At 37.2% G+C, this 25,977-nt stretch overlaps 1 protein-coding gene across 1 annotated transcript; it reads right to left on the bottom strand.

The window, feature by feature from the left end:
• Nucleotides 1-531: 531 nt before the first annotated feature.
• On the bottom strand, nt 532-20,803 carry LOC145237998 (clustered mitochondria protein homolog). The gene is made up of 26 exons (XM_080101015.1): nt 20,619-20,803; nt 19,694-19,992; nt 18,451-18,622; nt 17,963-18,109; nt 16,948-17,198; nt 16,221-16,375; nt 15,706-15,874; nt 15,066-15,170; nt 14,614-14,709; nt 11,903-12,030; nt 11,586-11,773; nt 8,837-9,037; nt 8,288-8,468; nt 7,883-7,983; nt 7,601-7,654; nt 7,238-7,437; nt 6,615-6,758; nt 6,041-6,210; nt 5,453-5,693; nt 4,927-5,080; nt 4,429-4,617; nt 4,009-4,166; nt 3,717-3,838; nt 2,980-3,208; nt 2,344-2,417; nt 532-1,883 (listed from the first exon to the last, which is right to left on the bottom strand). Exons 1-26 carry the CDS (start codon nt 20,662-20,664, stop codon nt 1,709-1,711), a joined length of 4,149 nt encoding a protein of 1,382 aa, XP_079957141.1. The 5' UTR covers nt 20,665-20,803; the 3' UTR covers nt 532-1,708.
• Between the last annotated feature and the right edge of the window lie 5,174 nt (nt 20,804-25,977).

Below are 25,977 nucleotides of genomic sequence, written 5' to 3'. Positions count from 1 at the left end.
GTTAATGCTCGTTGCATTGTGACGTCACAAACATTTCCAATTCCAAGATAGTTTTGCAGCTTTCCAAGGTCCTTCCAGCTGTACGGGCCCTAGAAGCACGCATTTTTCAACCATCTAACGCAGTAGTTCTCAAACTGTGCGTCGTTTCAATTTTCCAAGGGCGTCACAGAATAGTTCCGTTTCGTGGCTTTTTATTGTTGTATCAATAAACACAATTTTAAATAAGTTTCCATATTAACTTTTATTTGCTGGAAGTCCAGAAATCTTTTCCAGGGGCGTCGCAACAAAAAAAGTTTGAGAACCACTGATCTAACGTATTTAAAAAACATTAGATTGGTATGTTAGCAGGAAATAAATATACAAATTTAATGCTCGGGTCAGTTCGTATACCGAGCACCGATCATCAAAACCAGCGATGCTCGGTACCGAGTGCTCGAGTTCTGGCTCGGCTCTATTCTGTACAACTGTCGACAGAAAAACCTACGATTTTAAGTAAAACGTAACATAACTCAAGCAGAAAATCAGAGTCGGTTTGCTCGTAAAAATCAATTGTAATAACAACACAGGAAACCCAACACCCAAAACACACAATACACAAAAGGTGGCGCTATAGGGTTCAACTTTTATCCAGTGGGGAGAAAAACATATGAGATACCAGGAGAAAAAAGATAATGTGCGGAAATTAATTCGCGGCATCAGGACACAAGTGAGATTTCTAAATTAAATTTCGCGCAGCAGAGTTTTACATTTAACAATTCGTGAAAAATAGTCAAATAAAAATTCGAAATTAAACCAAAAATGGGGTAAAAAATATAACACCGTTCCGAAAATTTCACTCGCAGCAAAAATACTTCATTCGCCCATTATGACGTTGTTAACAACAATGGTTAGGTCTTTGTTAGTGACGTAATCGAATATGACGTCATAGTTGTAGCACAAACACAGTGACGTCAAAACTTTTCGAAATTTTGGTGAAAAACGAAGAGGTCTGTAAACGAATTATAATTTATTTTTTTGAAAAACAAGAACCGACCGTTAGATATGTTAGAAAAAATACACGTGGGGAATCTGATTGCAGTGCAACTTGTTATGTAACAGAGGATGTTTATTGCGTACACAGATAAGCACATAAAGCGGGTTTCAGAGGCTCGTTCGTGTATAGTTTATAACGTTGTCTAATTTTACTGCACCTAAATGTCAACAAAAGCTTCGGTTGACGGCACGAAGCTAGTTCGAAACCCGCTTCAAGCGTGCTCAGCCGTGCACGTAAAAACACCCACTTTGCAACGATTTTAAAGCGAAATTTAAACGTGAACAATTCATAGAGATTTGATTTGTTTCCCGTCAATGCGTTTCAATAGACGATTGTTACGTCACATGACCGCTACCTGCCGTTGCGAATAAATAAACAATTAGAAGCGCGCCACTATATAATGCATAGCGTAGCTCAAGAGCGCCACCTAACGCTGATGCTGCTTTCAGACTAAAATTAAGCGAACGAACACAAACGGTCACGTGACCACAGAGCTGTCCAGGCGCGGTGATTCCCCTTTTGTGGGACAATTTTCAAAAAAAACAGATCACGTGACCAGCTGTCAAGTCCTGAATTCGGGGAAATCCCCTCGGAAGTTTGAAATCTGGAACTGGGAGCAACAGAGGACGGTGGAAATGTAACTAAAAAAATCCGTTATTGTTCGTCCGCCAGGGGTCAGTCGAGGTCCACTTCAACTTCTTGCATGGCGGCTTTCTCCCCGCTACCGTTCGGGGGGCCATCGGTGGGAGTGGCGACCGCCGGCGCGTTCTTCGTTGCCAAGGCAACCAACTTGCTGTTCTCGGTTTGCTGACGTTGAACTTCTGATCTGATCGCCTCTAAATCTTTTTGGCTGGAAAATATTAAGCGGAAAGTCATGACGTGGTTTTCTGTGTTGAATGTTGTAGTGTAAGTGAACTCACTTGTAATACATTCAAACACCTTTTGGAAAATGTGAAGTAAGCAAAATATCTGGTATTTCGCAGACACAATGCCTCCCGGATTGTGTTTTGACAACAGTAAGTTAAAAATAAATTTCTCTATAGTCGTTTGCGAAACTTGAGACATTGATTTCATGCAAGCGGTTTCGGCCGAATTTCAAAAAGTTCGGGCCGAAAACGAAACATCGGTAAAACGGCATATTTGGCCACCCGAGACTTTGGTGCATCACTAGTATGAACCTTATTCATACAGTACAGTAGATTATGTTGATGGTTAAAAGTCTCCGGTTTGCAAAACAGAAATATTGAGACAACGGGCGACAAAAATATGTGAAAGTCAGTAAAATCAGTTCTACAGCAAACTTCACTCACCTGAGGGGAATAAATATGATGCCATTGATAACATTCATGAGGTCGAGTACGCTGTGCATGTTGGGTGGAGTTATCTGGAAAGAAAGATTTTGGTTGTAAATTGAATAAACATTAATTCTGTGTTTCGACTTATTTTATACGATAAAATAAACCCACAATTAACGTATTGAAATGACATTGTTTAAGTACTAGCAAGGAAAACTGCCTAAATCAGTGGTTCTTATACTTCTTAACCTCTTTATCACAGCCGAACCCCTCATCATATTCTTCAGCCTTTGGTCGAACCCCAACAAGTTACATCCTGGGTTTCTAACTTATTTTGTGCTTTTGACCATACGTTTTCGCTGCCAACAAAGATTCGTTGTTTTGCTGCTTACGAACAATGCGCACAGTGTTCTTTGTTACGCCAAATACAATCTAGTTTCCAATGTTTTGACATCTAGCAAATGAACTTGCAATTTTAACGACTATATACCCCTTTTGATTAAAACGTTTGCCGAGTATTTGTACTTCAAAAGACCTTCGTCGAACCCCTGACTAAGCGTTGCCGAACCCCCGAGGTTCGATCGAACCCAGGTTAAGAACTACTGGCCTATATAGACTCAAACTTGATTGTATAAAAAGACTTATTCAAACCTGTAGCGGCGGAATTGACGCAGTTGAACCGTTTTTGTAAATCTCATTCATCGTCCTCTGCAGGGTGACAGCTTGTTGTGTGAGGTGACGTAGACATTCTCCACTCTCCTTAGTCTTGTCATGATCGTCTCCAAGTTGGGTTTTGTAAAGTTTGTAAGTTTCCTTCTCATGGTTCAGCGCCTGACGGAATTCCCCTTTGCAAGAGTGGGCGCGCGCCACCAAGTGATGACTGTGGGAAAAATATACGATATTTATGGTTTTAGCCAAACTAGGTAATTATCACGTTGCATTCGGGAAAGTACATGCAAACTGCTCTATGGGCCACCGGTTGGAAAACGCTGGTTTAGCTTATACTAGTTACGTATAGCGACCTAGGAGATTTTCCAAAAACTAGTGCATTTTTTTATTGAATCGGTTTGTTGATGAGGGGCCACACTAAATAGCTTGGCGGGCCGCCTGTTGCACACCCCTGGTTTAAATCCAACTACAAATGTTCTGTTACAAATTCGTGTAAAGTTATACAAAGTACTCTTTTTTTGATTAAAAGATCTTGTAATTTTGCCAACGTTTTGCCTTCCAGCACGATGGGCATCATAAGAGCAACAATTGAAAACTGTCAGTTCAGCCAAACATCGCATGTTATTGCATAGGGGTTGAGCCACATTGCGATGTAATTTTCATGCTATGAAACTAAGATAATCCTGATATATGGAGCGCTCTAGTGGTTCACAGTTTACCTCAACGCAGCCTTTAAGCTCCCCTCTCCGTGATACTTGATGTTGATCTTAAGAGCCTCATCAAGGAATCGAAGTGAGAGATCATATTCTTGTACCCCGTGTAGAACCAAACCAATGTTGCTCTGTCACAATACGAACGATGTCAATATAACTACCCATAACGGCCATAACCTACTTAAAGCGAGTGTTTTTTTACTCTTTAGGGATCAGTCTTTGTTTTTTTCAACTTCGAAGCATAAAAATAAAGCTTTAAAAAGGTTGTAAAAATCGGGTGAGGAAATTTTCAACTCACATCCAGCAATGCGACTTCCGGATGATCGTAACCATGGACGCCTAGCAACAAGTAGCGGGCACGATACAACAGCTTGAGGGCGGCAGAGATCTTGCGCTGGGCGAAACAATAAAGTGCCAGGCTCACGTGATCACTGATCGCCGTCACGTGATCAATACCTGTCAATCAAAACGCGATTGGTGAAATTCGCCTATCTTATTATCTTTAAACACGTCTATTTTGCCACAAGACCGAAAATAGCAAAAAAATAAATCAAAAATGTCGTTATTAATTCAGTACATTTTGTGTGTTTTTTCTAAACAGTTTGTTTAAGACTAGTTCAAAAGCAAAAACTGAAAAACCCTTCCAACACTTTTCGTCATTATAATCGCAAACAATTGTATATTTGTGAGCAAACAAACACAAAAATCTTCCATTTACCGAACATTCTCTCGCTCAAGATCGCGGCTTTCTGTTGATTGCTGATCGCTTCAGCATGTTCCGACATCATATAGTTGAGTCTTGCAATATGTCGGTAACATGCTGCAATCTCTCCATGTACGGCACCGTACACATTGTTGAACAAGTTCAAAGCTTCAGTGAAAAGCTCCAATCCTTCCTTCAGGTACCCTGTCAATACATTGTGACGTCATTTACCTCTGCTGTGACGCCATTTAGGCCGATTATGACGTCATTTTTGTTAGTTGTGACGTCACTTAGACTGAATGTGACGTCATTTAAGTTGATTGTGACGTCATTCAACTTTTGTGACGTAAGCAAAGATTAGGATGTCACAAAACGTTTTAATTTTTATGCTGTTATCGCAAATTAGTCATACAATTATGATGTTATTACAGATAGGACTGCATAAAACTATGACGCAAGGTATGACGTAGTAGTTTGTTTGTGACGTAATAGTGATGTATTCCAATGATTTACCTTGTTGCACTTTGGCTTGAGCTGTTGTATAGAACTGGAAACCGTCGCTAGCTTTTGGTGCGCTGTGTTTCACTACAGGGTAAAGGTTAAGAATGTCTTCATCACTGAAAGCAGGTTTGTGGCGGTTGTCCAGCAAATAATCGCGAACTTGAACCTGAAAAAGACATGGTTGTTATGAAACAAAGGAATTGTCGAAAGGACAAAGACACTGCGACGTTAAACTATGACGACACACTTACGCATTGTTCACAATAGCTATATAACTAATCGAGTTAAAATTGTAAGCGTTTTCGAACTGGCCTTTAAAGAGGCTTCCTCTATTGTAAACTGCTATACCAGATGTTTTCATACACATTCATTTGTACAAAAACTTCGAATTCGGGCAATGTTTCGGGAAAACTAACATACCAATCGGTTATTTACTGTACAGCACAGATTATAAAAATAAAATCAATGGTGGGATTCGAACCCACGACACATAGAGGACTTTCAGGGTGAAACTTTAAATTCAGTTTGAAAACCTTACCTGAATTCCCATCATAATGCAGAAGCGGCGCAACAGCGACATCTTCTGTATGCCGTGCTTCTCAGTCAACTCGTCGACGCCATCTTCCGGCGAAATTGTGAACGCGTAATACTCGAGCGCCTCCTGGCGGATCTGGGCCCACATTATTTCAGGGGTGAGTGCGTGCCAAGGGGAAGTACCTGGGGCGGTGGTCCCACCAGATTGCGCGCGCTGTTTTCGCGCCTTTTTCTTTTTCTTGTTGCTGTGAAGGAAATAGTCCATTGAAATATAAATAATGCAAATTTGATCAATCAACTTTGTTTACAGTCAATATGCTCGGTTCTTAAGAGTTATTAGGAGCCGGAATAGTTTGAATAAGACGGGTTTGATTCGAGCCTGTCTCTGCACTCGGCCATATTATTGTCGAAATGTCAAATGCTAGACGACACTTCACTTGCAGTGTTTAAAATTCTCTAGATTGATTTAAAACTAGGTGAAAAATAAAATGACCCAAAACAATGCGTAGCCTAAGAAATCCTCCAAAGCACTGTTTCTCAATCTTCGCCACCGACGTGTTTTCTTTACTCTTTTACCCTAAACTATTCTAACCTTATTAGTTCTTCTTCAGGCAAAGTAGGAACAGGAGTTGACCAACTTCCCAGGAAACAGTTGAAAAAATGAGAAACAGCTGATGACACGCTCGACTGGTCAACCGACTGAAGGTATGCACGCATGATATGCTTGGTTGACCGCAGTATGATCTCCATGACACCGATCCTCTACACACGCCAGATTTACGTCATTAACAACGTCACCAATAGTTTTGATTTACAAATTTTAAAGCACCTGACTTATTACGGCATAATACCAGACAAATGGATGCATTTAAACCAGTGGTTCTCAAACTTTTTTATTGTCGGGGCCAAATGGTATTTTTAAGTGTGTAGGGAGCCGCAAAAAAACGAAACCTTGAGAAAATCACTAAAGAAGATTACTTTGAAAGCTAAAATAGCAATCTTTGGTGGTTTTCTGAGGTCTGGTGCGAGCCGCAAAATAAGTAGTTGGGAGCCACATGCGGCCCCGAAAACCGAGTTTGAGAACCACTGGTTTAAACCAAGAGTAAGAATTAAATGAAATTTTAACATTAAGAAAAATCAAAAGTATAAAAGACTTTATTTGTTACCTGAATATGTTGAAGTGAAGGTGTATCAGATAGAAGTTGGACGATTTTTCCGATGTATCTCACTCCTATCCCCCTCTCATGTAACGCATCAGTGAGCGACGACCCATCTGATGGTAAGGTTGTGTGCTCCAAGCAGTCCTTGATCTGTCAATCAACGTATTCAAACAATGATTAGCATTGAACTGTGATTTTCATGGGAATCGTGATGTTTGTTTACTAAAGGTTAAAAATAAAGCAGCAATATATTGAAAGCTTGTAAGCACATCCAAAACTAAATGACTTTGAAAAGGCAAAAAATTAAACACATAAAAAGCAAAAAAGGTGAAAATAAAATCTATTTTTTTAATAATTAAAGGTTTGATTTTTATCAAAATACAATTCTTTAAGTGATTTGATGAAGTTTGTTTAAACGGTACAACCGAAAATAGAACATATTTTCAAAGTAACAAAATTAGTCAATGGAATATAAACGGAACATATATATTTCGCCTATTTGGAATCTTGGAATAAAATATGCACTGAATAAATTTGTAGCTTTTACATTAGGTTAAGCTTTACGCTTTTTAAATTTTTTCAAATGGATCTTTTATGTTAGATTTCACTTTATTACAAAATCAACTCACGAAGGTTGGAATCTGTCTTGAAACAAGAAAAGCTGCAGCATCTTTAATCATCTGCTTCTGGAGTTTTGTCTCCTCTTCCGAACTTCTGCTTCCGACGGAAGTGAAAACATCCGGGTTGAACCGGATATCGAATTCCGTTTCCGAACACGAACCAACCAACCGTGACCCCGACTTCACCGCCTCCTGCTGCCATTGCGTCACTGTCGAGGTTTATGACGTCATAATGGTTCTTGTTTGTTTCGAATGAATCGTTTGTTTGACATGACAATTTGTTGCAGTTGATTAATTTATGGTGTATTAATGCGATTTTTGGTAAATAATAGTTAAATTAACAGGATATTTAGGGTAAAGTTCAAAACTTACTTTGGTTCGATTCGTTCTTTGCAATTTCTTCAAGAAACTTCTTCTCATCTTCAACTGTGAGAAGCAAATAGGCGAATGAGTTTGGTTTCGTGGAAATAATTTCAGTTTTGGCACTCAGGTTGGTAAAAAAACTTGTGGTTTAATTGATTAACCTTAATGTCGTGGCAATGAATTCTGCTTACATATAAAGGCTAAGGATGAAAGTTTGCAACTTGAAATAAAATTTCCCTAAAAGGTTTAAGAGTCTGTATCATGTATCAACAGGCAAGAAAAATACATTACTTGGTTCTGCTGATGCTTCATTCTGTAGTTTTTTGTCTCTTGCCGCTTTGTTTCTGAAGCTCACAATTTGACTCGCGCAGTGACGCATAAATATCACGTATCTGTGTGAAAATAACATGGTATCAAAACAATTCAAATATGCCTCTACGCTCCACACATTTTTTAACCAAAGCTTATTTAAGTATCACTTGGTTGATAATTTTAAAACACTTGTAATTACGCAGAAACATGCAGTTGTTAAATTTCCTTTTTTTAACATAATCCATTGTTCAAATACAGCAATTTTAGCAAATAGTGGCAAAATGTTGAAACTTATACAAAGTCGCAACTTGGAAACAACTTAGGTTTGAACAAAAGTAAAACGGCAGCAATAAAAATAGAACATCAACGTATTTTCCAACTTACAGGTGATCTACATATGATTCAACCAATTCCGGTCGCAAAGTTGCCAGTCTGTGTCTGTGGGGTTGGGGAAATCCCAGTTGGGTGCATTCCTGAGGCAGGGGTTCGTCGTCCATGGGTAGGAAGTTTACATCCGGTGGGAAGGTCTTCAGAAGGTCAAGTATGTAGTGACGTTGGTCGTTGCCTGGTAACGGATACCGTTTTAATGATCGATTCTATTTGAATAAGGAAATAAAATCAAGAAACTTGGTTTGTAAAATTCAAGTTTATCATCAAAAATCCTGGTAAACATCGTCTTACTGGAGGTTTTGTTTTGATAAAACTACTTTTCAAGACCAAGTGGTTCTTGAAGGTCATGAATCCCACGAACAATTGATAAAAGTCAATGTCATGAAACCCAATTTCAATCTGTCGTCACTAAAGCATTGTTACGTAACAAGAGAATACGAGTTGATTGACAGGAGAGTGAAGTGTATTGAAGACTGCACACACAAGTTAATCGTGAATAGTGTCAATATATATCTTTCCATAAGTTTGAAAACACCAACTTACCAATAATTCCTTTACATTCGAGTGACGAATGAAGTTCCACGGATTTATCTTCGTCTCCGCATTGTATGTGATGTGGAAGCACATGGAGGGCTTTGGTGGTTTTCGACAAAAGTTCTGTGTACTTTGCGTGCGTCTGTGCTGTCTTGCCGAAGTCGATGGAGCCGTACACCACACTCTGCTCCTGTTCGCGTTCCAGAATACCTGAAAGTGCGTATGTCGTCACAGTGGGTTTGTTCCAAAATGCTTAAACAACATAAAACGTCCACAGTATATTGTCAGGTAGGATTAACGAAATGTTTTGTCTGATTTGGAATGAAATAGAATATTAAAGGGTTTGTTTATTTGGGGTAAAATAATTTCCTTTTTTTTCCAAATATGCAAACAAAAAACAAAGTGAGTTTTGAAAAAAGGGTTGAGAATCCCATTAATCTTTCATCCAAGAATTCAGTTAACAATAAAATAAACAATATATCCAGCTTAACGTATATAAGTGTGCGTAATTTGGGTTGGAAAACACCCATAAACAGAAGAGCAAAATAAACCAAACAAAGCTCGCTGTTACAACACAAACTCAACGAACTATGACGATTCAAGTCTCTTATGACGTAACAGTCATAAATAACTGTGAAGGGTTTCGTAACACATACGATCTATAAAAAGTTGCAGTACGAGACCTAGATTTAATCTGTCGTCACCATAAGATTCTTACATAACAAGAGAATTATCTGTCGTCACTACAACAGTGTTACGTAACAAGAGATTAGGACACAGAAGAGTTTTTTTAATTATCTTAGAGCCTGTAACACTCGTCACAAAATATGTAAAAAAAACACAAACTTGCCATGAACATGAATAAACTGTTGCTTCCAGGCATATTGTATCAATAAAATTTTTAGCTCTTCCCGCAGTGTTTTATTAAAGTATGCCAACGTTTCTGAAGGTGTTGCCCTCATGAAGGTGTCTCGTATGAGACGTCGAAACGTTGACATGCTTTAATAAAAACTGCTGGAAGAGCTAAACATTTTGTTGCCATGATTATGATACTACAGTTGTGATTTGGGGATAGGGGACTTTTATACCAGACTTGTGAAGTAATCAATATAAGATTGAATCGTTCAGCTTTACAACACAACACATCTAAGTGTAGAAAAATGGTTATGGGCCAGTTTACGTATTCCAAACGTCTGTATTTAGGGACGCAAGACTGCCTGTTTGCGTGGGAATGGGACATAGCTAAACAGGGAGTAACCATTGTGTCATGTTTTTACACCTAGCTTCAAGTGGTCATTATGTCTTAGTCGATGCCACTTAACAATCGTCACTACAGATGCAACAATTCAGTTATTGTTTATACAACTGACATTTATAACGTCACAGTGCCGGGTGATAATGACGTCATAAACAAGCTTTTGTTGCATTTCGAATAAAACTGTATTGTTGCATATAATTGTGCATGTAAAGTTGTTTTAGAAAACAAAATGTGTAGTTATAAAAAATTAAAAAGGGCTAAACACAAAGGTGTAACATACCAGACTGATTTGAATCCATTTTTAAACGTAATTTAAGTTTAATTTTTTTTTACGTTTTGGACCCGCTGGGTCAATCGGGGTCAAACTTTAGTTTAAGACATAGGTGGGCAACCTTTTTGCATGCGCGGGTCAAAAAGCAGTGTTATATTGAGGAGGTGGGCCGCAACGATGGTCATGCAATAACATAGCAGTGCTAGGCAAATTTGCACACGTAATGATTTTGTCTTTGTATGTAACAATGCCTATTCTTAGTAATAAACTAATAACTATCAATGATTAATGTGACAATTCTTTGGTATAAAAATGGGCTTCAACGCGTACATTTCGTCCGGCCGTTCAAAATTAAATGTGAGTCGCGGGCCGCTCAAAAGTTACCCGCGGGCCGTAGGTTGCCCACCCCTGCTTTAGGAGGATCAACTTTAAATAAATAACCAGCATGTGTGAAAACTTAAATAAATTTAAAGCACTCTTTCTTGACCAAAAGTTGGTACAAACCAGCGTAACTGAAGGAACCCATAATCATTAGTTTGAAATGTTAAACTTTCAAGCAATAAGCAATAACGATCAGAAATGCCAGACAACAACGCCTTTGACACGCCCCATTTAAGCAACCAATCACAAAAGCGCGACGCGTCAAGGACGGACTTTGAAACCACGATGTTTTTGAGATTGCGTAATCTTAACTGTCAGCACTGGAGTGGGAAGCCGTAGTACGAAAACGAAATTGGGTCGTTATTTAGTGCCAAGGAAAAAAAACACTGGTATCAAGTGGAAAATGTCGAATTACTTAAAAAAAATAATGGAGGATTAAAGATTTTAACGAAATTAAAGTTACAATATACACGCATCTGTTTATAAACTTGATGATGAAAACAACGACCCAAATAGACGTAAAATGCGAAATGCTCTATAATCATCACTGATGATGGCATTAGCAAAGTTTGAATATAAAGCATGTCGCTTTTTACGTTTATTTGGGCCGTTATAATCATTGTTAAACTTAAAAGCGTTTGAAAGCATACACAAAAAAGTCAACATAAAATGCAAAAAATGCCCAGTAAGATATAAAATGCGTGCAAAACAAATAATGTTACATTCAAAAGACTTTGTATTCACAATAGAAAATGCTAAAGTAAAAAATCTTTACCAAATAATTTAACCTTATTTAAAAGAACACAATTAATAACTTTGTGTTTTGCATTCACACACAGACAACCTACCTGGTATAATGGACTGGGCAGTCACCCTGTAGCCTCTATAATCCACCACAACTGTTCCCAGTGTATGTAATCCCTCTATATCGAGGGTGTTGTAAGCTTTGACACCCGCCAGATCGGCACATGGAGCATAAAACGCAGCGTGGTTCCCGCCAAAATCTTTGTAGTGATCGCGAACGTCGAAGCCAAGGCTGTATGACGTCACAATGCACGTGTTAAAGAAACAGTAAGTTTTGAAGGTGTTTTAGAGCGTTTTTGCCCCAATGGTAAAATAAAATGCTAGTTTGAATGTAAGGAGGACCAACATTTAAGGTAATCACCTAAAGAAGACGTTGTTCCAGATGTACATTCTCATGTTCCGGGCATCCCCAGGATTGATCGCCATCACGTTGCCATCGACAACCATCATAGCACCTCTAGTGGCAGCTGCTACGAAGTCACTGTGCACCTGAAATGTGAAAAAAGTGAATCCACTGGCAAAACAACTTTCCACAAACATAACAGTTATTTTAAAATCTTGTAACTTTTTTAGATAATTTGTTTTAGTAAAAGTATTAGTTTCAATTTTTGAGATGTGTTCAAAATGCCGGTCGTCAAAAATTGCACACTTGTTTTCGGTAAACAAATTGTTGTATACATCGTGCACTGTACTGCGCGCATTCAGTATTATTTACCCTGATGAAGGCGACCTGTATAGGACGTCGAAACGTCGGAATAAAAATACATTTGCCAGAAGAGCTATAAAGTTGATATTGTTGTACTAGTAAAAAAGTTTTACCTACAATGCAAAAGTCACATATGACAAACAACAAAAGTCCCAAGGAGTTAACAATAAATATATCCTTAGTGTAGTAAACGACGCCGTAAAAGTTTAACTTAATTCCATTTACAGCTCATAAACCGAACAAAGAGTGCGTGTGTTCTGTGTCATTCCAACAGTTAACATTTCACACCACTAACCACGAGGAAGGTGGGAAAGTCGTGAAAATTAACGACTGAACGATTGAGATAAAGGGCTGGCAATTATTAACCTGCAAGTTTACGCACAATGCCCTTTTTCTGCAACGTGGGCAGAATGTGTCGGAGGGTTCGGGGACAAAGTTTGTTCGCTGTCTGAACAAAATCACGTCCAATGAGCAAATTTGACCTCTCTCTCCTGAGGTTTTAACGATATTTAAGCTGGGATTTTTGCGTTTTGGAAACCATGGATAATGTTGAACTTTCTAAAATAAATATTAAATTTATAAAACTTTTATTATTTCTTGGGACTCAACTTAAAAACACGATGGGAACGTTGTTTTGTTATCTTATTAAAGTTAAGAAATAGATGAAGTGCAATGTAATATTTTAATGCCCACTTAATAAATCTAAAACATATTATTAAACATAAAACTATTAGAAGAAAAAGTGGAGTAGAAATTAAACCTCTATTTAACAGACGTCGCAAAAATTTCGCTTGTCATTAAACATACAACATGAATTTGCCAAACACGTCTGTTTACTGTCTATTACGATAGGTAACATATTATTACATAGTATCATCGCATATATCTTTACAACATCATTAAGTTAAATTTAAGTTCGTCACAAGTGTATTTAGCTGTTGATGAATTTGCACACTAACTGGTAATTTCAACACGTGCAATTAGCATAGAGTGAAACGTTGTGGCAGACATATAACGTGTACCACGTGGTAAAGACCAGCAGCGTGTCGCCCTGCTAGCACGAGACCGCACAAATCATTTCAACACGCGTCCCAGTTAGAATTTTGTCAGGGTGACGAACCGGTATCACTGTTGCTATGCGACCAACCACGTGTCTTCTCGCGAAACTAATTAAATTGCGAATACTTCAATCGAGAAATACCGACAAGAAGCGGCTAGAAGTGATCACGAAAATCGTTAACTTTTCAATGCAGAAAAATATGTTTGTCAAACAAATTCCAGAATAATATCATTTTATGTGCCATGCCATTCACACAAGCTTCCGAGTACATTAGATGACCTACATATCAATTCTTGGTGGATGTTGAATCTTGTTTTACACGCAACACGGATTTTTCTTGTGCGCTGACAATATGTAAGTACTGCGCAATCGTACAGACAACAGTAAACAACCCAAATGTCCCGTAAAATCCATTTAGTGCTAGGCAGTAGGTATGACAACTTATAATTTGAAAACAGAGCTATTAAACTTTTTCACATTCTCACTAACATCAGATGTTAAAAAATAAAGACGCATACAATTTATTTTGTGACACACAATTTTACTCCCCCAAAGCACAAAGTTTCAAAAACTGGAACACATCAAGTTAGCAAAGGGGGTTAAACAGAGACGCCAATAGTTACATAAAACGACTGGGTGATATCTGATACGCCTAGCCACCCTGTGTTAAGTGTCAGGAGAGAGAGGAACTGGTCCCAATCAGGAAAAGGAATAAGACTTTCTGTATGTCCCAGTTTGACTTGTGTGGTATATGTATAAGTTTTGCCTAAAGTTTGCATAACAACTAAAGTTGAAGCTATTTTTTTTCTCTTATGTTGGTCATTCAAAATATGAAATATGCGCTTCTGCAAAACTTTTAGAAATTTTTGCAATTTGCAATTAATTTATCTACTGATACTTTTGCAAAAGCACTGGTCAGATTGTGATTAGAGGATACAATGTTTAATAATCATCTCATTAATCAGCGAACTTTCATTTTTCAGGTAATTTGATGCCAGTTGTAGGAAACATGTCATTCCTGCACGCTTGACAAATTTACCATATCCGATAACAAGAAATGTTTTAAAGTCCGTACTTTGTTGTATTATGAGCATGTTGTAAGCACTCAGACTGCATTGCAATTGTTGTGCTTCGCAGAAACACCAAAACTTCCAAATACAATAATTTGTTTCTTTATTTCTTTAGAATTTACATCTTAAAATGAACTTGAAAATGGTACCATTTCCTTTAATCTGGTTTGGTGATACCTTTAAAGCTATTAATAATAAAAATGACTAAACCAAGTCACAACTACATGAAAACCCACCTTAAACATTGCTCTTTCCCTCAGTAATCTTTCAGGTAAAGAATTTCGAGGAAGTTCTCGCGTTGCTGCCAACTCCTCGTTCCAATCTCGAGTTTGCTATAAAAGTTGGAAAAAACATTAAAAACGGCAAAAAAACTAATGTTCAATGTTATCTCGTAATTTATTACAGAATTGATTTTACTTGCCAGCGCACAGAAATTGGTTCAGAAAAAAAAGAACAGAAAATTATTGTGATCAAAACAGTGGCTTAAACTGCTGTTCAACAGAATTTGATTACATAGCAAAAGTTTATGATAATGTACTTGCTTTATTTATAGTATTACTTATAAATACCATAAGAGTACTAGTAAGAACTTAATTAATATTGCCACTTTTAACACAATGTATAGTACAACTGTTAAATATTTTAAATTTAGCAGTTTGTCACAACACAAAAAATGATTTTATTGCACCTGTCCAGGAATGTGCTCCTCGAGTAAAAGTCGAGAACTGAACGCGTCTTCGGCTCGTACGTGATCAACGTGGTGATCCATGACCGGTGCGCACCAAGAATAAACCTAAAAATATACAAAGTTAAACAATGATTGTCAAACAGCAAAGTAGAAGCCGTTTTAATAAGAACAATATTTCTATCGAAAGCATAAATGTAACAATTGCTACTGGTGGTTATTATAACGTTATTGTAAACATTTTTTTCGTTATAATGGAGATAGTTCAGTTGAATCAGTGTATTGAAGTTAAGGAAGTGTAAAACTAGGGCAAGGATAAGTACGGTATTTACTAAGCCGTGGCTTATATTGTTTTTTGTTCCCGTTGTTTGTGCGTTTGTCTCAGAAAGATGTATTATGAAACAATAGTATCAAAAATTCCAGCGTGCGGCTTACAATCGAGTAAATGCAGTATCAAGATTTCAGTTTATCTTACAATATGCTTTTGTGCAAGCTTTTTAAAATGTTTCAGTGCTATATGTTCCTGTAACAAAAATGCAAAATTGACTCTTTTCAACCAAAAATAAAATCAGAAAGTAACTTCTATAAGACTTGTACAAACATGTAAATAAAATCTGGTGAAACAGGTTGTTTGTATTCACACCTGGAAAGGAGTAGCGATTCTTTCGAACGGATGTCGACTAAACCGCTTTTTGTTCAAAGTAGAAAAGTTTCGTTTGAAAACTGGAGAAATTTGTCCGAGAAGATCGATAAGAGAATGACATTGGTGGGTTCCCTGGGCTGGTTTCGGGTTAAAATTCTCCATGTCGCTTCTGAAATTAAATATAATGTGAAAATATGTTCTAAAATAAAGACATTTAAAAAGTAAAAAAAATCTGGTGAGTGATATACACAATTTTGACTGATATGAACTTTAAACTGCCACAGCTTAAAAAGTTTTTGTTTTTTTTTACTTAAAAAGCAGTGGACCAGGGATTGAATCCCTAAGAAATTAAACTGAACATGTAATTAAAAAAATTGTCTAAAAACAAACATTTTTTTTTAAATATCCTGGTTAGAAATCATCAAACAAAATGTTTAGGTCATTTGAATGTGCATTATAGTCACATATACAGTAATGTACATTTTTAAGTAACCAATGCTCTAAACTTAACGCACTGGTTTACGTAAAATCCTCGATGACTTGCTGTGATGTGGAATCGCTTCTGTTCCATTGTGACAGCATAAAGATAGAAAAGATCGCCGTGCAACTTGCGATTGCCGGGCGGAGGATTCCAAACGCTCATTGACAAAACTTTTACGCATAGGTTGTTCTACAGAAAAAATCAACAAAAATTGATAATAGCTAAGGTGGGCATTCCCACAGACTGTCCTAAAAAAGGCAAAACAACATGCCCTAAAGTTAAGCAGGTAAAAAAAACTTCTCAAACATCACCATTTAACTTTTTTGGTAACTGGGATAAACCTTTAAGCCAGTGGTTCTCAACCTTTCGTGGACTGTGGCCCCCAACCTTTCGTGGACTGTGTAAAAGTAACTTTTTGACCTCATGGCCCCTTTCAAGTAACCCTGTAGGACCTGTGGCCCCCTCAAAACATGTAGATGGCAATCTCGTGTTGGAATTCGGTACTAACTTCGGCTAACAGGTCGAATAGAATAAACAAGAATCCTTAATTGTGAAAAACCTCAATATAGAAAAATAGTATGTGAAATAGTCGATTAAATTAAGGAATAAAGTTAAAAAGGAAATGGCTTTTAGTGGGTGTTTCTGGAAATCTACACCAAATCTTTAAAACTTTGAAAAGAACAAACATGAATGTGTTTGTTGCTTTTACTTTTTCAGGTATTTTTTGACCAACAATAATCTTTCCATGATTGCTAGCTGACCTTGGTTGGCTCTTTAGGTACTGGATGCAAAGGTGACAAAATACGATCTTTGCAGCCGGGCATGATGCAATCGGGAGGAGTGCAATCAACCGACTCAAGCTGCTGCTCTTGTGTTCGTGCTTGCTTTTTCCGTTTCGCTGGACTGTCGGGTGCCGTGGCGATGGTTTTTGAATTTCCATTGCTGCTCTCGGCAGTCGTGGTTGTAGGTGAGTCGGGCGTGCTCGAACCACTAGTGGCAACGCTGAGTAAATCTGTGGTGGAATTTGGAACTGGGTAAACTACAGAAAACACCCGCCACCAAAAATGATAAGGTCACCAAAATAAAAGGAACAGAAATGAATTTTTACCCAAATAATTACCAATTGTTTGTCAACTTTATCATAACAAACATATTTACACTTCAAAAGGTAAATGAAAGACAGGAATGAAAAAGTAATTTGATTGAAACACAACTGACAAAAATCTTATTTATTTTTAACATATATATATATGGCATAAAAACAATAAGAGAAAAAACTTTCACAGCTCTGTACAGATAATACTGAATAATTTAGAAAGATCTTGGTCTTGTTTGTTAAACACTTGTACAACATGGAAATTAGGTATTTTGTATCATGTAAACATGATTATCTGGATCCTAAACAAACAACTACTAACCTAGTAACTGATTGTAAATTATTAATTTGAAATGATTTAGGAGCAGGTTATTAAAACCTCAAATGTAGTAATACTATATTTATTACCGAACTGTCACAATATTTACATATATTAGGGTTTGAATTTGTGCAAAAATGATGTTAGAAACCTGTGTTAAAAACATACTTTGGCAGCTAATAAATAGAACACACTACATGTGGTTAGCATTCCCAGTTGCACATTTTTTTGAACCATCTTTTAGGTGTATATATATCTAATCTTCACTGGAATATCAGCTATTATATTTATATATTTACATTTTTAAAGCATACATATATGTACATACAGATGCACGTTGGATGCATTTTAGGCTAATCACCTGCGGTTATATCTCCCTCCGTTACAACATTTATGTACGATAAACTGCTACAGTCGCAGCCGTTGTACGCATCAACGTAATCCGTCGAATGAAGAAGTTCTCGAACATGTCGAAAGTGTAAACGCGCATCACGAACGCTGTACGGCTCTAGAATGGAAACAACATTTAAAGGTTTTGTATCAATGAGGGTTAATTAACTACGAAGCACACTAATTACACACTACATAGTCGGTCATATAGTCAGGTGAAAGTCTATGTAAGAACCTGTTTAATGTAACCCCAAAAGGACCTTATTCAAACCTACACAATGTTAGTCTTTTTGCAAACAAATCCAGGTTTGTGTTTTAATAATTACAGCGCTATAAAATCACAGCATATTTTCATTATAAACAACCTAAAATTTACATAAGAACCTGAAATTACCGAATAATAACCCAGTTATTTGTTTTTATTACACATAACTTAGCCTATAAACCTAAATTAAATACCTTCAATGACTTTTATTTCGGAGCCCTCTTTCAAGCCTTCGACACTTTTCAGTTCAGAAAAGTTGTCAAGGGTGTTTCCATTAAACTGAAGTGAGAAGCTCGTTCGATGACAAGTATCTTCACGGTCCATTAAAAGCTGATGAAGTTCTTGGACCATTTCTTGTGGGGAAACCTTTATAGAAAAGACATTAAATAAGAAATGACACTTAATTGTGCAGCCTGAGGTTTAGATTTGAATACATTATTGAACTTTGCATGAAGCAAAATACCAAAATTGATGCAATGCTAAAAGTTTGCACCCAGATTAAAAGTGCACAACAGGCAGCAATACAGCAATGCACATGTGCTTTGAAATATATGCATCATACTTTTTAACCACATGTACTCAAGGATGTGCAAAAAAAACAAAAACAAAACTAGATATTTGGCCCCTGAAACTGGTTTAGAATGAGCAAACAACTTTTTGGGTTGATAAAAAAGAGGTTTCTATATTACAATGGTTGAATATGTTACATATGTAGTCTAAATGAACATACCTACAAAGTGGTCAGCAATAAGGAAAAAATTGTGCACCCTTTGTTCAGATTCAGAACTAAACTTGTTTTCGTAAAAAAGCCAATAGGATTTGTTTTTTGTCACAAGTGTTAATCTTTTCTACTTTTGCAAGTCAAGTGTGTAATGGTTTCCCCAAAGCAGACAGTTTTACAGTTAGAACACAACGCTTGAAAGGGTGTTTTATTTCAATCACTTTTTTCCAGTTGCTTTGTTGCAACAAAGCTCAGTCACCGGTAAACAATTACTCATTATTTCCAAATAAAAGAAGACAGAGTCTTTGCTTGGATAAAGTTACAAGGCAAAGAATGAGACGAAAATCACCAAACCACCTTTTTTATCCGTTACTTTTTGTGTGAACCAAGATGACACAGTAAAAACCTAGTATGACTAACTGTACTTTAATGTTTGTTATCTCTAGGTTGCATGGAGCTGTTGGCAATGCATTTTTTAAAACAGTTACATTGTAAAAATTTAAATACAATATAGTTTACTTTCAGAATTTGAATGTATTATCAGTTGCATTGCATAGTGCGCAATCTAAAAACACACTTCAGAACTTTGCCTTGCATTTATTGACTATCTGTAGGTAAACACATCTTGCAGCAAGGGACAATGCTTTCTTAGGTGGTCAAATACATCACAATAATTGCACAATTTTAACGTGGAGATAATTTTGTAACCAACTAACCTGAATGTCAAAAACTTCAGTTCCTGGGGCGTTTATTTTCACGGTAAAAAGGCTTTCTTGGACAACAATCAACTCTTGTTCTTTATTACCCTTTTCACTTGAGCTGTTTGCGATCTGTTTTTCAGAGGAGTCTTCGGACTTCCCGTTGTTCGCCTGGCTCCGAGCATTTTCTTCGGATGCGGGATCATCGTCACTGTGAATTGCTGAGTCATCAGACTCTTGCCGACTCACATCGCTGCCTGAATCACATTTTGAAGTCTTCGAAGCCTCCAAAGTAGCTGGAACTTCAGGACTGATATCTAAGAAAAAATCATTTAAAAATTAAACACAAATAACACTAACGACTAGTGGTGGGGTTCAGCCGGTTCGCACTGGTTCTATAGAACCGTCTCACGAAATTTTATGAGATCAGCGAACCAGTTAGTTAACTGTCAATGGACTTTTTGTAACAGAACCGGCTGACAAATATGACTTTTGTGATAGAACCGGCTGACAAAAAATTTGAATCCCAGCCCTGCTGACGACACTAATTAACGTTTGTTACATGCCTAAACAAATATTTTACATGATAATTATTTAATTGTCGTTTTATTAAAAAAAATTAATGAAACAAAGCTTAAATAGTTTTGCAGTAAAAAAAATGCTTAACAGTTCATGTGTATCCGGGTCAAACATTAAAACATGTTTGCACAAGAAATTGAGAACCCTTCGATTAAGCAAACATTGGCTTCTCTGCTATCTAGCAGTACACAAAGGTCATTCGATAAAAAAAAAACTACCAGGCTGTAATACCAAACTAAATCCACTAAAAAAAAGTATAATGCAATGAACAACAGATTCCATTGCTTAAAAGCAACAATTTTTGAAGACTAGACATTATGAATTTGGCTAAAAAGCAATTAAAACAATTTGTTGCAACTATTACCTGGTATTTTTGTATCTCCCTCTGGTACTTTTGCATGAAGAGTCATATTCAAAATGAACCAGAAACTGCTGTAATCATAAATTACCAAACCAAATGCAATCTTTGTAATTAACAAACACAGTTCCTTTAACAAATTTGCTGGTATATACCAATCCTATGCAGTTCTGTAAAATACAATAAAAGAACAAAAAATATTGACATGTTTTTAAATAAGGCGCCAGCATGGTGCACGTGCTAATAAGTTACGTGCTGAAAATTATATTACCGGTCTGTTTCCGCAATTTCATTACACCACTAATAGTGCAAGGCTGAAAGCCTCTCAACCGTCTCCTCCAGCGCTCGCTAACGCCGGGTCACCTTGAGAATGGAAAAAAACACGTGTGCCCCGCGGAATCAGCTGACGTACTCGAGCAAATAGCGCAAGAACACACCACAGCGCGCGAGCTATAGCGGAGGAACACACAATTCGCGACGCCGGGAAAAATGGCAACGCTTCAAAACTTGCTGTGCCTGTCCAGAACATTATCACGTTCTCAAGTACAGCAGGTAAAGGAAGCAAAACTTGTTTCAAACTCCATTTATTTTGTTGGTATTTTCATTACAAGAGCTAATGTGCTTTATTTCAGCCATAAGTTCTTGCTATTTTGCCAAAACGCGATTTCCTTGCGGCAATTTCCAGAATTCGCCGGCCTGGTAGATGGCAATTACACCTCGGCCTAGCCTGCCTGGTCGTTCGTCTGCACTAACACAATGTTGCCAGTTTAAAGAGCAAACTGCTTGACCTGTAAGCACAGACAATTTGTGCTAACTCTGCAAGTAAACCGGAAAACTGACAAATTTTATTCTAGACGGATTTGCATGTCGTTTTTGATGTGATGCTGCTGAAAAAACTGACATGTTATCAAGTGCGCAGCAGGCACTTGTGCAAAAATAGGTATTTTTTCACTGCGCACCCTCGATGACTTAGCATTTGATGACGCCATGAGGCAGGTTGTTACATAACGATTTCATCAGCTTTTTTGGCCACGCCGCCTTCACACGTGATCCATTGGTTTTGTGGCGCCATTGTTACGTCATAGCGCGCGTCACCAAACCTGTTTTGGGCCTCCGTTAGTCTTTCAGAAACCAAGTGTTGAAAGAAATAATTGCCACACAACCAGCATGTACTTAATCTACACCAAAGTTTTTAGTCTAAAGTTTAGACTCTAAACCCCGTTAAGCTATCGAAATGACCTTTTGAACTACGTTATGTAACATACCGCAGTGCAACACTGCAACGGAATGCAGCTTTAATCAATAATTTGCATTTCAGATAGATTAACGGACTGTTATTGATCCGTTATTCTGTTACACAACTGTAATCTAATAATTGACAAATATTTGAGTAGCTACAATTTTTTTCGGTAAATTCCGTCAAAACTGCAAAGCAACGTAAACATTTTAAATGCAGTTTGTCAGAATATACTGAGCTGAGACTGATGCCGTTCTCTTTTGTCAATGAATGAACGCCATCATTTATCAGTTCTCCCCCAAAAAAGTTTGCAGCCCTACAAGCAATCATATGAACTATTAATGCTTAGTACTTGGTAGTAGCCTATGGTATCAGTTGCAATCTTGGTTTTGGTGGTTTACTGCTTTTGTTTTGAAGTTTGTTGCAAATTTTTAAATTTTTTTTTTACAAATACCGGTATACGCACAAAATTCAGTTTAAATGATGTCCGATCCATTTTAAATGAGGTATGTCGAAATTTGTAGTGTGTAAAAAAAACGTTTATGACAGATAGCATCAAGACAAAAATTTAGTTAGCATAATTTTTTAACATATTTTCCGTTTTTAAGTCAGCCTACCTTTTTACCACATTTTTACTTTTTTAAGTCAGCCTACTATTTCCATATTTTCCTTTTTTTAGTTAGTCTACTTTTTGCCTCATATTTTAGCCTGCTTGTTCACCTTTATGCTTAAAAAAGGCAGATGTTGTCAACCAGGAGTAAATTTACCCGGTGATGGGATCCAGCCGGTTCGCACCGGTCCTATAGAACCGTCTCACGAAATTTTATGAGATCAGCAAACCAGGTAAGCATTACTGGCTACTGTCACTGGAAATATGACTTAGCCTACAGGTAAAATTTGACAAAATTGGGGTGTTAAAAAATGCGAAACTCAAGTGTCAGTGTGCAAAAAACTGTAGCGGGAAATGAAAGCCACTTTTCGCATCCTACGAAGAATAAACAAGGTTTTTGAAATTCCTTTCACGTTTTTTTTGAATTCCTTTCACGGTTTCGTTTTCAAGTTTTTAGACTATGTGACAAAAGTAAAAGGATGTGTGATGAAAGGAATAGATCTAGACGTCTTTCCTGTACGCAAGTGGTTGCCTCTACAGTTCTGTTGAATCAGTTTCTTGCGGAAGTGTGTAAGTCTTCCGACAGGGGTGGTTCTGCTGAAACTGGAATTTAGTTATAGTTTACACTGGGAAAGGGGGTCACCAAAATGAATCCGATACAATTTGCTCGAAAACTAACCCAAAACACAACTGTTAACACCTAAATCAGGGGTGGGCAACCTGCGGCCCTTCATTAAAGCTTGTACGGCCAGCAGGTACGCTTGGATTTCAAAAGTACTGGCAAACAAGTCCAATTATTACATATTTTTAGCTGATTAAAGCGCCTGATGCTAGTTTTCTGCGATCTGGCAAAATGTGGCTAGAATCAAATACGAATTATACTTGTAGTTAAGCAAATTTGATAAGAAACAAAGCAAAATCACTTTGTGTGATGCACATGTGCGGCCCTCGATCCAATTTTGACATTTATAATCGGCCCTACAGTAACAAAGGTTGCCCACCCCTGGCTTAAATGTTTGTCCAGAGTGCTATCGATATCAGAAAACCTCTGTAACATCGATTATTCAGCAGAGATAAACACTCGGTTACTCGGCCCAGTGCCGGTCCGCGAAGGGTTCGTTACCGGGCCGCAGAAAACTTTCTCAAGTTTCACATTGAATTAAAGTTGTAATAACTGTAATTAGTGTTTAGTGTTAAACATTTGTGGTTGTTAAAGGCCGGTCCGCGATAAAAAATTCAGTTTCAAACCGGTCCGCAGTGCAAAAAATGGTTGCCGACCCCTATGGTCTAAAAGACAACTGTTAACACCTAAATGTTCGTTAAACGTATTATTGAAGCGTGAAGAAACCTGTTAAAGAGATTATCTGTTTTGCTCACGTTTGTAAATGACAGATAACTTTAATTGTTTACAATTTATCATTTACACAACTTTAAAATTTTAATTGAAATATATTTTCGGTTGCGCAAACTCCCAGCACGGAAAAATCAATTTCGATATCAAACAAACATGTCTGAAGAAAATAATCCGTTAAAAGTACTCCAGAATACGAACAAAAATACATCATTTGGGCAGTGCCGGTCGCATAACAAGTTTCTGTATTTCATTAACAGCCGCAAGTGAGTCCTAGAAGCCGAACATGTGTGTCTACTTGGTTTGTATAGAATAAAATTTATGTTTCTGTTTGGAAACAAGCAATTATTTTTACAACATTTTTTGAAGTCCAACGTCTAGCGAGAGAATTTTTTTATCAATCACCAGTTATATATGCTTTTCATTTTGTATGTACAGGGGGAATTAGGTTCAGCACCTCTGCAGACTTTGTCTATAATTTCGACTTTATCCCCCCGTCTATTGAAACACCGGTGACGCAAGTCACGTGGTGTTTGTGACGTAACGTCCGGCCTGTTTGTTGCCATCAATGTGCGTGTGTGACGTCACAACGTGGCGTTCGATCAGCGGTTGTTGATGTTTTCATGTCTGCACTAAAAATATTGGCAAGGTGTCAATTTGATAGTAAAAAGAAGCATTGTGGAATAAAGCTGTTTAATTCGATGCTCCAGAAATGGGCAAATCAGTTTAAAGACAGTAAAACTACCGTCGGTATATCTGTAAAGCAAAACTGTTGAATCAGAAAATAGAGAAATAAATTTCACATTTCAGGGAAGCTAGCATCAGATTATGTGTAAATGTACACACAACTTGTGGAGAATAAAGTAAAAACATTGCCTAAAATCCGTGGTAACCTTCAAATTTTTGCCAACCGGTTCTATCACAAAAGTCATATTTTTCAGCCGGTTCTGTTACAAAAAGTCCATTGACAGTAACCAGTAATGCTAACCGGTTCGCTGATCTCATAAAATTTCGTGAGACGGTTCTATAGAATCCCACCACTGCCTAAAATCAAACTAAACGAATGCAGTGGTTGTATATCAAAGTAACTTGCAATTAGTTAGTTAAAGTCTAGTTTTATTAGATGCAAGAAGCTATCGAAATTCGAAACTTAAATGCTTATACTTTCAATCATTAACAAAAGCTGTCGTATTGTTAACATATACAAGACAATGGATATTTGTCTGAATAGTAAGTGAATCGAAAGTTACATCACAATGGCTACTGTGAGGTTAGAAAATAACAGTGACAGTACAATGAACCGATTGTTAGCTGGCTACCATTATCTATTTTTCAGTTTGTGCAAGCAATGTATGCCTTAGATTGCATGCTGCAGCACAGAAGTATGAGTTTATTAGATAACGTTTCAGTAATACGTGTTTTTCGCATTTTTGTTTTAGCAACTGGTTCGAGAATTTCGTTTTATAACTTATTGTTTGAGCTGTTTTAACGTTTGTGATGTCACTATAGTGTCGAATAATTATGTTTCATTGTCAATAATTAAAAACTAATTGGGTTTAAATTTGTCTCATCGATTTAAATCACCAGTAATAACTGAATATTAGCTTTATGAATGACAGCATGAGTAAAAATACATTTGCAAGGGTATTGAATGCCAAAGGATACAGTGGTTCTTACACAGTGAGGAATTTTAAACTTCAGAAAAGGAATTTACGAATGTTTGGATAGCTAAGTGAGAAATTTGTCAAAATAGTTGTGTACTGTTGCGCTAAAATCCTTCAGCAATTTATAGTTGCTGTAATTAGTATATGAATACTTGATGTCACATATTGTTCAAGTCTAAGACCAACACTTCAAACATACATTTTATGCACGTTATGTTTTAAAACCTGCAGATATTAACCTAACAATTTATTACAGTGGTGCTAAAAAATTGACTTCTATTTTGGCAACATATAAGTTTTATTGGGAGTTATTATACTCAACAGTAATATATGTATTCTGTGTAAATTCATTGATTGATTCTGGTACTCGGAAACTATTGACCATTCTCAGTTATAGCCAGTGGTGAGATTCAGCCGGTTCGCACTGGTTCTACAGAACCGTCTCACGAAAATTTATGAGATCAGCGAACCGGTTAGCATTACTGGTTATTGTCAATGGACTT

This window comes from Phallusia mammillata, chromosome 7, assembly GCF_965637545.1.
Source record: "Phallusia mammillata chromosome 7, kaPhaMamm4.hap1.1, whole genome shotgun sequence".
Classification (NCBI taxonomy): Eukaryota; Metazoa; Chordata; class Ascidiacea; order Phlebobranchia; family Ascidiidae; genus Phallusia; species Phallusia mammillata.
The sequence above is the reverse complement of the archived record's forward strand: the minus strand, read 5'-3'. Positions and strand labels throughout refer to the sequence as shown.

Bases quoted from the DNA above. Each gene is read 5' to 3' on its own strand.
- LOC145237998 (XM_080101015.1), bottom strand. From the start codon at position 20,664: ATGACTCTTCATGCAAAAGTACCAGAGGGAGATACAAAAATACCAG. The intron at 15,171-15,705 runs GTGTGAATACAA...GTATATTTTTAG, and splicing joins GAATCGCTACTCCTTTCCAG to GTTTATTCTTGGTGCGCACC. The intron at 8,469-8,836 runs GTAAGTTGGTGT...ATCCGTTACCAG, and splicing joins CGAATGTAAAGGAATTATTG to GCAACGACCAACGTCACTAC.